This window comes from Elgaria multicarinata, chromosome 1 (genome assembly GCF_023053635.1).
Source record: "Elgaria multicarinata webbii isolate HBS135686 ecotype San Diego chromosome 1, rElgMul1.1.pri, whole genome shotgun sequence".
In the NCBI taxonomy this organism is placed as follows: domain Eukaryota; kingdom Metazoa; phylum Chordata; class Lepidosauria; order Squamata; family Anguidae; genus Elgaria; species Elgaria multicarinata.
The window spans coordinates 168,821,095-168,833,594 of NC_086171.1; the positions used below are offsets into that span (position 1 = coordinate 168,821,095).

Here is a 12,500-nt window from a genome sequence, read left to right on the forward strand (position 1 = left end):
TCAAGCATTAAAATTATTTTGAATGAGTGTGACTGTCAGGATAAAGCAATATTTCTGTTTTTAAAGTATTGTGAAACATTTTTTATCTTTTGTGTGAATAGCTTTCCTGGAAGAAACTTACTAATGGAAATTTGGTCTCTTCTATAATAAGAATGAACAGATTTATTTTGTTTTTTTAAGTATATATGTTGGGGGTCTATGAACTGGTAACCTCACAATTAGAGTACTGCAATGTGCTCTATGTGGGGCTGCCCTCGTTGTGCGGTTCAGAAGCTGCAGCCAGGGTGCTCACTGGGACACTTGTGTTAAAAGAACTGCACTAGCTGCCTATTAGCTACTGAGCCACGTACAAAGTCATATTATTGTCATATAAAGTCCTAAACAACTTGGGACCAGGATGCCTAGCAGACCCCCTTTCCTTATATATACCCAGATGACCTTTAAGATCAGCAGAGGAGGCCTTGCTGGTCATTCCAAAACAAACAGAACATTGCAGTGAAGTACCCAGGTGGTAGGCCTTCTCTGTAGTGTCACTCACCATCTGGAAAACCCTCCCTCAAGTGGAGGCAGAAAATGTGACATCCTTTAAACACCTCCTAAAAACACACTTCTTCACCCAGGCTTTCCCTGGGCTGTAAGTAAACTAACCATGCTGCTCATTTTGCTGCTCAAATTGTTTTTACTGTAGTTTTTTTTAAAGTTGTGTTTTTAATATTATATTTTAATATTTTAAACTGCTGAGAGATTTTATTATAGTCAGCGGTATATAAATGCCCATCATCATCATCATCATCATCATCATCATCATCATCATCATCATCATCCTATGCACTCTTAATAGTAAGCCCCATTGAACACAGTGGGGCTTCCTTCTGAGTAAGCATGCATAGGATTGCACTGTAAATTATTCATGTTTGATCTTTCTTGATCCTTGCTGTTACAATCATAAATGCGCTTACTAGAAGAATAAATCCCAACAAACTAAGAGGGACTTATTGTGGGCCAATGGGCCATCTGCATATATCCATAAGAAAGGAAGAAAAGGGTATCTACATAGCTGCATCCAACTTCAAGCTTAGGGCAAGCAAGCTAGTTCAACATTTGTCTGTTAGCTGAAAATTTGTTTCTGTGTTGCTTTAAATGAATCAAGCACATAAAGCAAAAATGTGTAAAACATTTAAGACAGAAGCTATTTCAAGAAAACCAGAGGATTGCTGTCATGCTATGAAAAATATTTATTTGGTACATGTAAAAAAGAAGAAATAGATACTGTGTGTAATGCTCTGGTTTTCGTCAATTTCCACTTTGAAATGGAATGAGGTGAAATTCCAAATATTTAACAACACAGTATTTTTATTGCTTTTTTTTTAGTCAACAGGTGGCAACATGTTGTTTGTAACTCTAACTAGAGTTTGACTTGTATGAAGCAGCTTCATCCTTAATTCTTTCTTCAGAAATGTTTCAATACAGAAAGGAACCAAATATGGAAGTAAAAATACTTACGTGATATTAGGAACCTTTGATTCTTCGCAGGAAAAAATGTGGGATATAAATATAATAAATAATGTATTTATTCAGTGTGCTTCTTTCACTTTAACCTCAATGTAATGTAATGTGAATTGAAATCACATCTCATTGGCAGCTCTTGCACAAGAAACAAAGAGAATCTGAGGAGAGAGGTTAATTCAAAATAATCTTGGAGAGGGGTTAAATCAGCTTCCCAAAACTGGTGTCCTCCAGATGTGTTGGACTACAATTCCCATCATCCTAGCCAGCATGACCATTATAGTCTAACACATCTGGAAGGCCACAGGTTGAGTTAAACAATTCACCTTATTTATATAGAATCATAGAATAGTAGAGTTGGAAGGGGTCTAAAAGGCCATCAAGTCCAACCCCCTGCTCAATGCAGGAATCCTACCTCCATAGAGCTATATCCTACCTCCATAGAGCTTAAAGTGGCATACACAATTGTCTCTGTCTATTTTATTGTCACGACAATCCTGCGAGGTCAGTTAGGCTGAGAAAGGGTGACTGGCTAAAAGTCACCCAGTGAGCTTCCTGGCTGAGGGGACTTTGTAACTAGGTATACTAGGTCTTAGTCCAATACACTACAACACCAGCTCACTTCAAATTTCAGTACAACGATGTTTACATTAAACTTCTGACAATCTCAGAAATAGTCTCAGGGACAAAGCATGATTTTTGGGAGTCCAGTACAAATTTGTAAAATGGGCCTAACATTCCACAGTTCCCCCCCATACATGCAATCTCATGAGTCATGAAAGAAGTTTATATTTTAGTTCTGAAATTACATTTGCTATATTTCTGAAATTATACTATGGACCTACGGGTGCTTTTCTATTATGACCCCAAACACCCACCACCCTCTTTTTGCTTTTTTTGTTTAACGTAACATCCAGACAGTAAAAGAGTCCTACAAGCTTGCTGATTGTTTTGTAACTTTATGTCTGGCAGCACAGCATAGTCTTCCACTGTTCCTGGGATCAATGTCCCTGGTTATTATGGTGCTTTGCCTCTCCCCCTGTCTTTTGCTCCCTCCTCTCTATGCACAAGAAACTCTGTGACTGGTAGTTCTTAAGAGAACATGTCACATAGGGAAACCTAAATTTCTCTGACTCTCAAACTATGTCCTAGTTTGACTGCAGAAGCACACCGACTCACTCTGTTCTAGAAAAGAACTTGAGTCAGCAACTTGCTGCTCAGAATGTTTGCTCTTAACACTGCTTCTGATTGGCACCAACAGATCCCATAAGATCTGGACAACAGGAACATAGATATATAGAGATGTTTCCATAAATATCCTCAAGCATGACTAGTCTCATTTCTTTCCTTTTTGTAGTGGGGCTGCAGCCTGGGCCAGGTGTCCTGGATTGCCAGGCCCCAATAAAGTGTACCCTCCCTACCTCTCTCCCTTGCTTGGGCCCTGGTTGGGTGGAACCACTGGCTGTTCCATTGCTTTCCAACTTGCCTGTGTTCTGACATTGGTAATAGCAATATAATGGCCCTGTTCAGAAGACACTGCTAGCCATGCTGGTTAAGGGTTTTTGGTTAAGCAGCAAGGTTAACGGTGTTGTCTAACATGCATTTTCCTTAACCAGGTGCCTCCGCTAACCACATTGTAGTCGGCTTCGCTAAACTTGTTCTGCAACAGGGTTAGCAGCACTAACTTTAGCTTAAGGTGTCATCTGACACGCACCTGTACTTAAGGGGCCGAAATCATAGAGCTAGCAGTATAGAGCGGCCTAAATCACACAACTGCCAGCACTCTTAGCACAAGGGATACGGGGCGGAGCATTCAGATGACTCAGGTGTTCATCTAACTGCTTTGTGGTTAGGGTGTGGTTAAGGAAACCGGGAACTGGACAGGGTTAACGGTGTCATGTGCGAGCGTACGGCTTGTGGTTAGTGTTAACCACAGAGAAGCATGGTTAAGTTAACCACGGAGCCCTCAGTGTCATCTGAAAGGGCCCAATATGTCTTCCATTGTGAAAATCTGTCAAAAACTTGGTATTGATAGCTAATGTGTGTGCTGTTGTTTTTTATAAGGATGACACTATTTCACTTTTTTGCTATTGTAGGAAAATGCATTTTCACAAGATTTTCTTTTTTTCTTTTTGGGGTACCAGTATTGCAAACCGCAGCCATGCATCTCAAGGGACAATTTAGGTGACTTGCCCCCAACTTCCAAGGTAGAGCTCACCTTGCCTGGGATATTCCAAACTTTGTGGAAGGAAAATATGCTTATAACACGACCCACACTGTATAAATGGGCTGCCCTGCATTGCACAGACACCCAGCATCGTTCCTTATGGGACTACAAATTAAAGAAAGCGTTAGAATACAGTAAACGGTGTTGCAGTCCTGACAAATATCACCTGAAATTTTCAAGGGTTATTTTGGGCTGGGAGGTTTAAATGCTTATTGTTTTCCTTAAGTTTCCTTACGCAAAATGGCATGATACAGCTCATATGTCCTAAGGGACAAGAGCACGGCTGTGATCCCTGCTAACAGCACCAGATGGCTCTTAGCTTTCCTTTATGCAAAATTATTTGTGTACCTTTGAGAGGCAAACCAAAAGATTTAATAATGGCATGTTCATTTAAAGTATTTCTTACAAGGTGGTTAATGTTCCAGCTTAGGCCCAGATATGTACCTATTAGCACTAATAAAAGCTTTGCCTGTGATTACGCAAGTCTTTTAGCAGAGGGAATAAGCAAAGTGTTTTCTCTGCATTCTAAACTCTTATAATGAAGCATGCAGGATCCATATAATGCTCAAGCAGTGATATTTGTATGAGATGCTTCCTTTAAAGAGTTTTTGCACTTTAAATGTTTTGTCCTGATCCTATAAAGACAATGCATCATGTATTATTTTTACTAGCATAAGGCAGCAGTAACTTAAGATGCAATCATATCGGTTGTGCCCTTGATGACTGTAAAGTCTCAAAATTATGAGCGTCCAATGTAGGGCAGGAGGCACAGTGAAGGCAATATTTGCCACCCCGTCCTCTCTCTCTGCATTTTTCGCTACATGGGCTTTTTGCCTGTTTAGCTGGGGTGCTCCCAAGGGGGAGGGATAGAGGTTAGAGAGGCCTCAAGATAACTTGTATCCTGGCCTCTCCAGTCTCCTCCCCTCTCTGTTCACTGAAGTGTCTTCTCCGAAGTCAAGTTTTCAACCTTGGAGAGCAAGAACATAAGAAGAGCCATACTGCATCAGACCAAGGTCCATCTAGCTTGGTTCACACCCATGTTCCCCAGCAACTGGTATACATAGGCTTACTGCCTCTAATACTGGTGGTAACACATAGCCATCAGGCCTAGTAGCCATTATAGCTTTCTTCTCCAGGTATATATCTAACCACCTTTTAAAGCCATCCAAATTGGTGGCCCTCAGTACATCTTGTGGTAGAGAATTCCTTAGTTTAACTATGCACTGTCCAAAGAAGTACTTTCTTTTATCTGTCCTGAATCTCACACCAATCTGCTTCATGGGATATCTACATGTTTATTGACACTCAAAGAATTCTAAAAGGTTAGTGAGACAGGATGTACCTTTGTGGAAGCCATGTTGATTCTTTTTCAGCAGGGCTTGTCCTATATGCTTACTAATTTTCTCTTTCTCTTTAATAATGCTTTCAACCAGTTTTCCCAGAACAGATGTTAAGCTAACTTTTATAATTTCTCTGATCCCCCCCTTAAAAAAATGGTGCTATGTTGGTCATCTTTCAGTCCTCTGGTAAAGAGGCTGATCTTAGGGACATGTTGCATATTCTGGTTAGGAGATCAGCTATTTCATATTTGAGTTATTTGAGAAATCTAGGATGGATGCCATCTGGGCCTAGTGGTTTATTTGCTTTCAGTTCATCAGTAAGGTTGAGAACTTCAGCTTTTGTCACCACTGTTTGCCTTCGTTCCTCAGACTGCTTTCCTGAAAATATCAGTTCAGGCACAGGTGTCTGTCCTATATCTTCTGCAGTGAATACTGTTGAAAAGAATTTATTCAGCTTCTCTGCAATTTCTTTGTCCAGCTCAATTTCTCAGCAGTCCAGCTGCCTCCCTAGCTGGTTTTCTGCTTCTGTTATATTTGAAGAATCCTTTATTGTTGGGCCTTGATATTGTTAGTGATATGCTCTTCAAAATGCTTCCCCCCATCTTTTATTGTCTGCTTGCGTTGCCTTTGTGCAAACTTGTGCTCCCTTTTGTTTTCCTCACTTGAGCAAGACTTCCATTTTCTGAAGGAAGCCCCCTTTTCTCTCATAGCTTGGCACTGCTCATTAACCATGCTGGTGACCTCTTGGACTTGTTGCTTCCTTTCCTAACCCATGGTATACATTTTAGCCGAGCTTCTCTTATTGTGGTTTTGAGTAACCTCAAAATCTCATTTTTGAAGAGATTTCACCTTCCTGACTCCCTCTTTCAATTTCCTTTTTACCAGTTCTTTCCTTGCCAGCTACAAGGGGGAGAGGGGTTGGAGCTTCCACACCCCTTTGAGGTCAGAGAACTATATCTGACCCCGGATCAGGGAATTCGATCTATCCTATGGCCCCTCAGCTGCTGTCTAGGGGCCATAGGATGGGAACCTATAGAACCTAGAACAGGAGTGAGTAAGCCAGGTTTGTGGGATGTAAGATGCTTCCAGACGAGGCTTTTATCATGCCATCACCCCACACCTCATTCAAGGAATGTTATGGGGGATCCAGATGACATCATCTTCCACTGTAATCCTCCCATGGCTTCTCACAGCTTTTTCCATTATTGTCTTATGGCAAAAAACCTATTAAGGAGAAAAAAGACAGAATAGCTGAACAATGCCTTCTAATTAATAATGCTATGAGCTCTTCATCTAGAAGCACCCCTACTTTTTATTAGAACCTTGAAGAATTCTAATTAGAGATGGGTGCAAAATAGTGGATTGGTGTGTGCGTGCGTGCGTACGATGTGTGCCTATGTTTACTTTGAATTAAGGAAGAGGTGCCTCTTAGTCCAGGATTTTGTTATTAGTATCAGAACTGAACTTCCAGTGCTTTCACAAATAAAACCACTCCTAATTCTTCAAGTTTTGTTTCAGCAGCCTAATTTAAGAAGGGGAAAGACCTTTTTCTTATTTCAATTGTAAGCCAACCGGTATCAGAAACCCTTACTGGTCTACTGCAGATGTTCCAGAAATTTACTAGTACATCCTCTGGAAGTAAAACCCACTGTATTCAATATGTCTTATTTCTGAGTAGACATGCAACAGATTGTGCTGAAAATCTATGTAGTCTAGCTTGAAGTGGTTTATGGGATGAGTTCAATATGTTTGGGATCTTCTCCTGTTGCTCCTGCTCAGTGGATAGCACCTTCGAATGACAATTGTTCAGTCTGTTGCTGAAAGCACTCAAGCTTAGGAGTTACACAAACTGTTTGTCAAGCAGAAGGATTACACACACACCCAAATATAAATAAAACAAGGTTGTAAACTGTTCTGTAGCTCTTGCCCTCTGGGACCACAACAACACTCTTTAACAAACCAACATTTTGTTTATGCGAGAGGATTATGTACTTACTGAAGTTTTAATTTAGGGTAACCATTTGTAAAACTATCACATTCCTGTGCCTTCCAGGGCCCCTCTAATGGAAAGGAAGAACAGAGCATTAGCCTAACCAGACTTAGCCTTAAGGCAGCAGCTCCTCGCCCATACTAAGTTAATATTTCTACAGAGAACATGTGGAGCTGCAGTGAGCACAAGAGTTAGACAACCTGGAGAAAACTTAAACTGCCTAGTTTTCTTGTAACTTCACAGACCTTGCTGAAAACACATTAATATTATTCCACAAACAGGGACAGCATTGAGTTGGCAGACAAAAGGCTCAAATAGATTCTTGCTAGGTGTGGGTGGGTCAGGAGAGGAAGGTTTCCTCATAGAGTCAGTGTCAAGGGGAGGCATGATTGGGTACCTCTTAAAGGCCCACATCCCAGCAGGGGCCCACTGACAGGAGCCCTTTGGAGTTTCTCTTTCTTTCCCCTACCTCCATTGCAACCTGCTTGTTCACTTGCCTCTTACTGTGGCCCAGACAGCAGTGACGGTGAGAAATATCTGTGATAACAATGATCAAAAAGAGTATGAGGAGCAAAAGAAGCAAGTGACAATGGTGTCGAGAAGGCATTCACAAAGGGAGGGTGTCTTGCCTAACAGCTCTCAAAAATCCTGGAGCTGTACTGCCAGAGCAGAAAGAGGACTCACAGGAGAAGACTCACAGGAGGCCCAAATAACTTAAGGAAAAGGAAGATGTTGGTTGAAAAATGCAGTGTGCCCTAAAGGTCACAGAAAAAGGAGGGTGGCAATCTAAAGGTTCTGGCACTCTTCTCTAGTTTAGCTTGTTACTTTGTGACAACTCTCTTTATAAGGCGTATCCCTCTTAAAAATAACTTCCTTTCTCTAGTTCCCCCCCTGCCTTTTCTTTATCAAGCATTTCTCCTAAAGAGTGGTGTTTTAAAATCATTAGCGATTTGACCCCATGTCAAAGTAAATATTCAAAGTAAATTTCCAGAGGGCTAGTATTTGTATTAGTCTCTTGCACTAAAATAACGAAGTTTTGTGCCACCTTTAAAACTCTAATTTAGGATATCTCTTCATGCATCTGATGAAGTAGAGTTTAGCCCACCATGTTAGTCCAGACTGGCCAGGCAATCCTATACAAGTCTATTGGGAAGGAAGTCCCATAGATTTTAATGGGACTTGCTCTCAAGTGTGTGGAGAGGATTGCAACTTCGCTGTTGTTCTGATTCGAAGTAAGTCTCCCTTGGGTTTGAACAGGCTTCCTCCCAAGTAAATGTGCCGCCTTAAAAAGCCCTGTGTGTGTGCTCATCACGTCGTGCTGTGGAGGTAACAAACCTCCCAAAGAATGCGCACCCCGTACCTATTTTCTTTAAACAAAAAAATATTGTCAGAAACTCCAGCCTCTCCAGCCTTCGTCTCAGAGGGTTGTCGCGGGTAATTGTTACTGTGGGGAATTGGCTGTATACAGGCTCAAAGGCACTGCGTTATGAACTGAGGCCGGCTCAAATGAATTTTATTTCAGTCTCCAACGAAGTCCTCGAGATTACCTACCAAGTACCAACACTTATCCCCCTCCTTCCCTCTCTCTCCACTCATCCCCTTTCTCCTCAGTGCCCTCCTTCTTCCTTTCCCTCGTCCCCCTCCCGCTTTCTTTCGGCGCGCAAGCGCAAAGCGACCCAAGCAGACGTTCCCTTAGCAACCGCGCCCTGAGCGCCGCTGCGGCCCCGCCCGCCCTGCTACAACCTCAGAGGAGCAGGAGGCGAGTGAGCGAACGAGCCAGACAGCAGAAGCGGGGGAATCGGAGCGCCGTGCAGGCCTGGGCAGGGTGATGGGGCGTACGGCCCGCGGGCTTCCCCCCCGCTACCGTCGTCGCCATGATGCTGCTGAGCAGGAAGCCGGAGGGTCCCCTCACCGCAGGTAATCACCGCCCGGCCTCGATAATAGGGGGGTGATGGTGGTGGGGAGCACTTTCGAGGTTCACCTTGGACCTCATTTCTCCCCCCCCTTCCCCCGGCAGTGGAGCCTTCCACTTTTCTAGGTTTGCAGCATATTGACAAGAGGGCCTTTGGGCTCCCACAAATAATGGGGAGGGGGGGGATACCTTGGCTTCGAAGTATTGATTCGTTTGTTGCTCCATATATATACACGCGCGGCCCCCTGTGCCCTCCGAGGAAGCCCACATTGTGGGAAGTAGTACTCCTACACAGAGTAGACCCATTGAAGTGAATGGGCCTAGTTGACGTAGGACTATCCTTTGTGTCCTTCCTCCACGTTTTGTGTAACGGGGATTCCGAGGGTGGCAGATCGCCCACGACGTGTGTGTGTGTGTGTTTGTTGTAAGGGAAAGCGACCCACCGTCTCCCACGCCATTCGTTGTCGGGTGGCGGAAGAGGGGAAACTGACATCGTGGTTTTTCATTTTTTACTCTTCTTTGTCAGCCTGATTGCGAGGGCTGGAAGGGTAACTAATCCGTTTTAAGCGGTTGGGAGTTGTGCTCCGCGGCAGAAGGCGACGGAGGTCGTCTGGGTACGTGAATCGGGGTGGGGTGGCGGCGAGGATGGGCCACAGCACTACGGGGAGGATCGCTCTGACGACGGGCGGGAGGGGAGGAAGAAAGGGGCGAAAAGGAGGCGAGGACGTGTGTTTGTCATGACGGGCCGCCGGGGCTTTCGCAGGAGGCTCGCAGGGCCACGTGGGAGGAAAAGGCACGATTCGGCGGGACGTTAAAACCCGATCCTGTGCGTGGTTGTTCGTTCCTTCAGGGATGAGCCTCGTTGTGGGTCCAAATGGAATGTGCGCAAGATCGCAGCCTTGGTGAGAGGTTTTTCTTTCTCTCGTGGGTGCTTTAGCTGGGGATGATGGAATCCAGCGACAGAAATGCGGAGGGAGCCTCCGCAAACGTTTCAGGACCGTTTCCCCAGGAGACCAATGGAAAACTCCCGTCACATGAGAGGTTTTTTAAAAAAACACACAAAGCAGCCGGCGTCTGATTGTAACGGACAAGCTGGCCTGAATCTGGATGGTGGATGGGGCTGCCTTGTGCCTCACAATAGGAAACAGCGTTGATTCCCATTGCCTTTTTCTTGGATTTTGTAACAGTTGCTTTGTTACGTCTCGGTGCGTCTTACGGCAGGGGAAGAGTAATCCGCAGGGGTCTGAAATGGTCTCCGTTACTTGACTTTAAGAGACTAGAAGCAGGCCAGGTTTCTTCAAGTCACAGCCAATTTCCTGAATAAGGAAGATTTTTCTTTGAAATTTTTCCTCTAGAAAATTAGTTGGGTTCTTTTCACTGTGTTCTCAATTAGCGTTGGACAAGAAGCACTCCTTTCTTCCAGTCAGCAGTAATTCCCATGTAACTGTTTTATTTATGTTTGCTTGCAATCTAAGTTCAAAAAGAAGCCAGCTTCTCTAGTGATTAAGCAAGTAGGGGGGAAGAGAGAGAAGGGGCTCTTCCTTTCTATTCCCTCCATATGATAGATTTTTCAGTATTAGTGTGCTTTTATAGAATGCACTTATAAAAATTGAATTTGTTTGCTTTTTTTAAAAAACAGCAACAATAACAATGCGCCTATAAATGCAACGTTCAAGTGAGAAAGATATCTTATTTGGCTGGTTTTGCTCTAATCTGAGAGCAGCTTAAAAATAACTCAACAATTAAGAGAATATTTATAGCCCTGTCCTATTCATGTTTATTTGGAATTAAGCACCTCTAGTTTTAATGGGATTTCTGTCCAAGTAAGTGTGTATAGGATTGCAGACTTAGCGTAAGAAATCTTGAGATCTGTGTTCTTGGATTTTATTTAAATATGGTGTTTGTAGACGATTGAGTTGATGTTCCAATATGAAGTGACTATGTGGTAATCAGCATTTTTGGATGCATAATTTTCTCTTCAGTCAGACGTTGATTTATAAGTGCTGATAGAACAATGCAATTGAATCTAATTTGTAAAAAATCTTATGTCAGCTATTACACAATTAGCGTATTTCTTCGATTCTAGGACACACTTTTTCCCATATAAACATCTCTAAAAATGGGGTGCATCTTAGAATCGCGGGTGCGTTTATTATTTCTTATCATCAAAGCTTTTTTTCTGTTGGTGGTACTGAAATTAGTGTGCATCTTACAATCGATGGGGTCTTAGGTATCTCCACCTACACACACACTTTTTAATTTAAAGCACATTGTTGGGGGTGAAGACTGACACTTCAACATATGAAGATGAGTCTAGTTTGAGAGTTCATTTTGGAAATAAAATTCTAAGGCTTAGTAAACCTTTTAGCTTGAAAAACTGGAAAGTAAATCTTTAGTTTTGATAATAGTTGGCATGTTTTTTTCCTGTGCAAATGAAAAATAAAAATTAATTAAAAATAAATTGAAAGTACTGTTTATATAAATTGGTTTTAGTTTTGACTGACCATCTTGTTATTTCCAGCCAGGTTTGGAGATGGCTTGTACGATTCCTACATGAGAATAGATCAGATTAGATATTCAGATCCCACAAAAGAGGAATGCAGCCCTTCTGGACTTCCTTCACTGGGGAGACCTAATGTAAGTAATTTTAAGCTTCTTGAATTCTGTTACTTATAGTATGACACAAGCAGATAAGTTTTATAACTGGATCCATTAACAAAGGCTGGATATCAATATAGCTGTATCAGTGAGGTAGGCATCAATACAGCACTGTATTCTGTATTGACTTTTCCTAGGTTTTTCAGCATGATTAAGAATGTTAGTAACATGATGAAACTCATGATGTGTGTGTGCGTGTGTGTTTGCCAATAACTCTTTCCTGTTCTAACAAGTACAGCCTTGCAAATATGTTTTTTGGGGGTGGGGGTCGCTCATCTGCTGTACTGCTTGCCTTAGTGCTTCCTTTCTTCCCTTCCCCATTGTAGCATAGCCTGGGGAGGTGTCCCTGGTCTAGAAATTGCCTGGTGAGTGTACCAGGCATGCCCTGGTAAAGGAAGAGAGAGCAGCCTTAGCATCTCCTGGAAACAGCTGAATTAAGAAGTACCATAAACCTCCCTGAGCCCTCAGGCAGCCAGTGCACTAGCACTTTAGAAGTGTAACCTCATCACTTGGTGTTTTCCCTTTCTCTCACTTCCTCTGCGTCTAACTTGTTTACTGTATATTACACACAAAAGTATATAATAACAAGTGCAACTTCATTAGCCACTGGTCCCTTCTTCCCTGGTCAAGCCAGCTGAATAAGGCAAAACTAATGGGTGCATGAAAAAAGTATTCATAAGCTAGTCTTCTAGTTTCTCAATGTGTTCTGAACAGCAACATGTTTTCCATCAACGTATACATTAAAAATTCAATATCATGATTGAATTCATTCTCTTCTAGTTTACTCCAGAATAAATGTGGCAAGAGCAGCCTTTCTGTGACTGGTAAATGTGACTAGAATGTTGTCTTTGCTTCCAACCATTGAAT

At 42.5% G+C, this 12,500-nt stretch overlaps 1 protein-coding gene across 4 annotated transcripts in view; it reads left to right on the forward strand.

Annotated features, from left to right (window-relative positions):
- The window catches only part of DYRK3 (dual specificity tyrosine phosphorylation regulated kinase 3), a 46,111-nt gene that overhangs the window by 19,972 nt on the left and 13,639 nt on the right, over positions 1-12,500 (forward strand). The window contains exons 1-2 of one of the 4 annotated variants that reach the window (XM_063142797.1): positions 8,852-8,980; positions 11,501-11,612. In XM_063142797.1, coding sequence (XP_062998867.1) covers positions 8,892-8,980; positions 11,501-11,612 — 201 coding nt within the window. In that variant the 5' untranslated portion in view covers positions 8,852-8,891. Of the gene's footprint in view, positions 1-8,851; positions 8,981-11,496; positions 11,613-12,500 lie in introns of those variants that run through there. The other 3 variants (XM_063142806.1, XM_063142824.1, XM_063142815.1) reach the window with 3 other exon arrangements.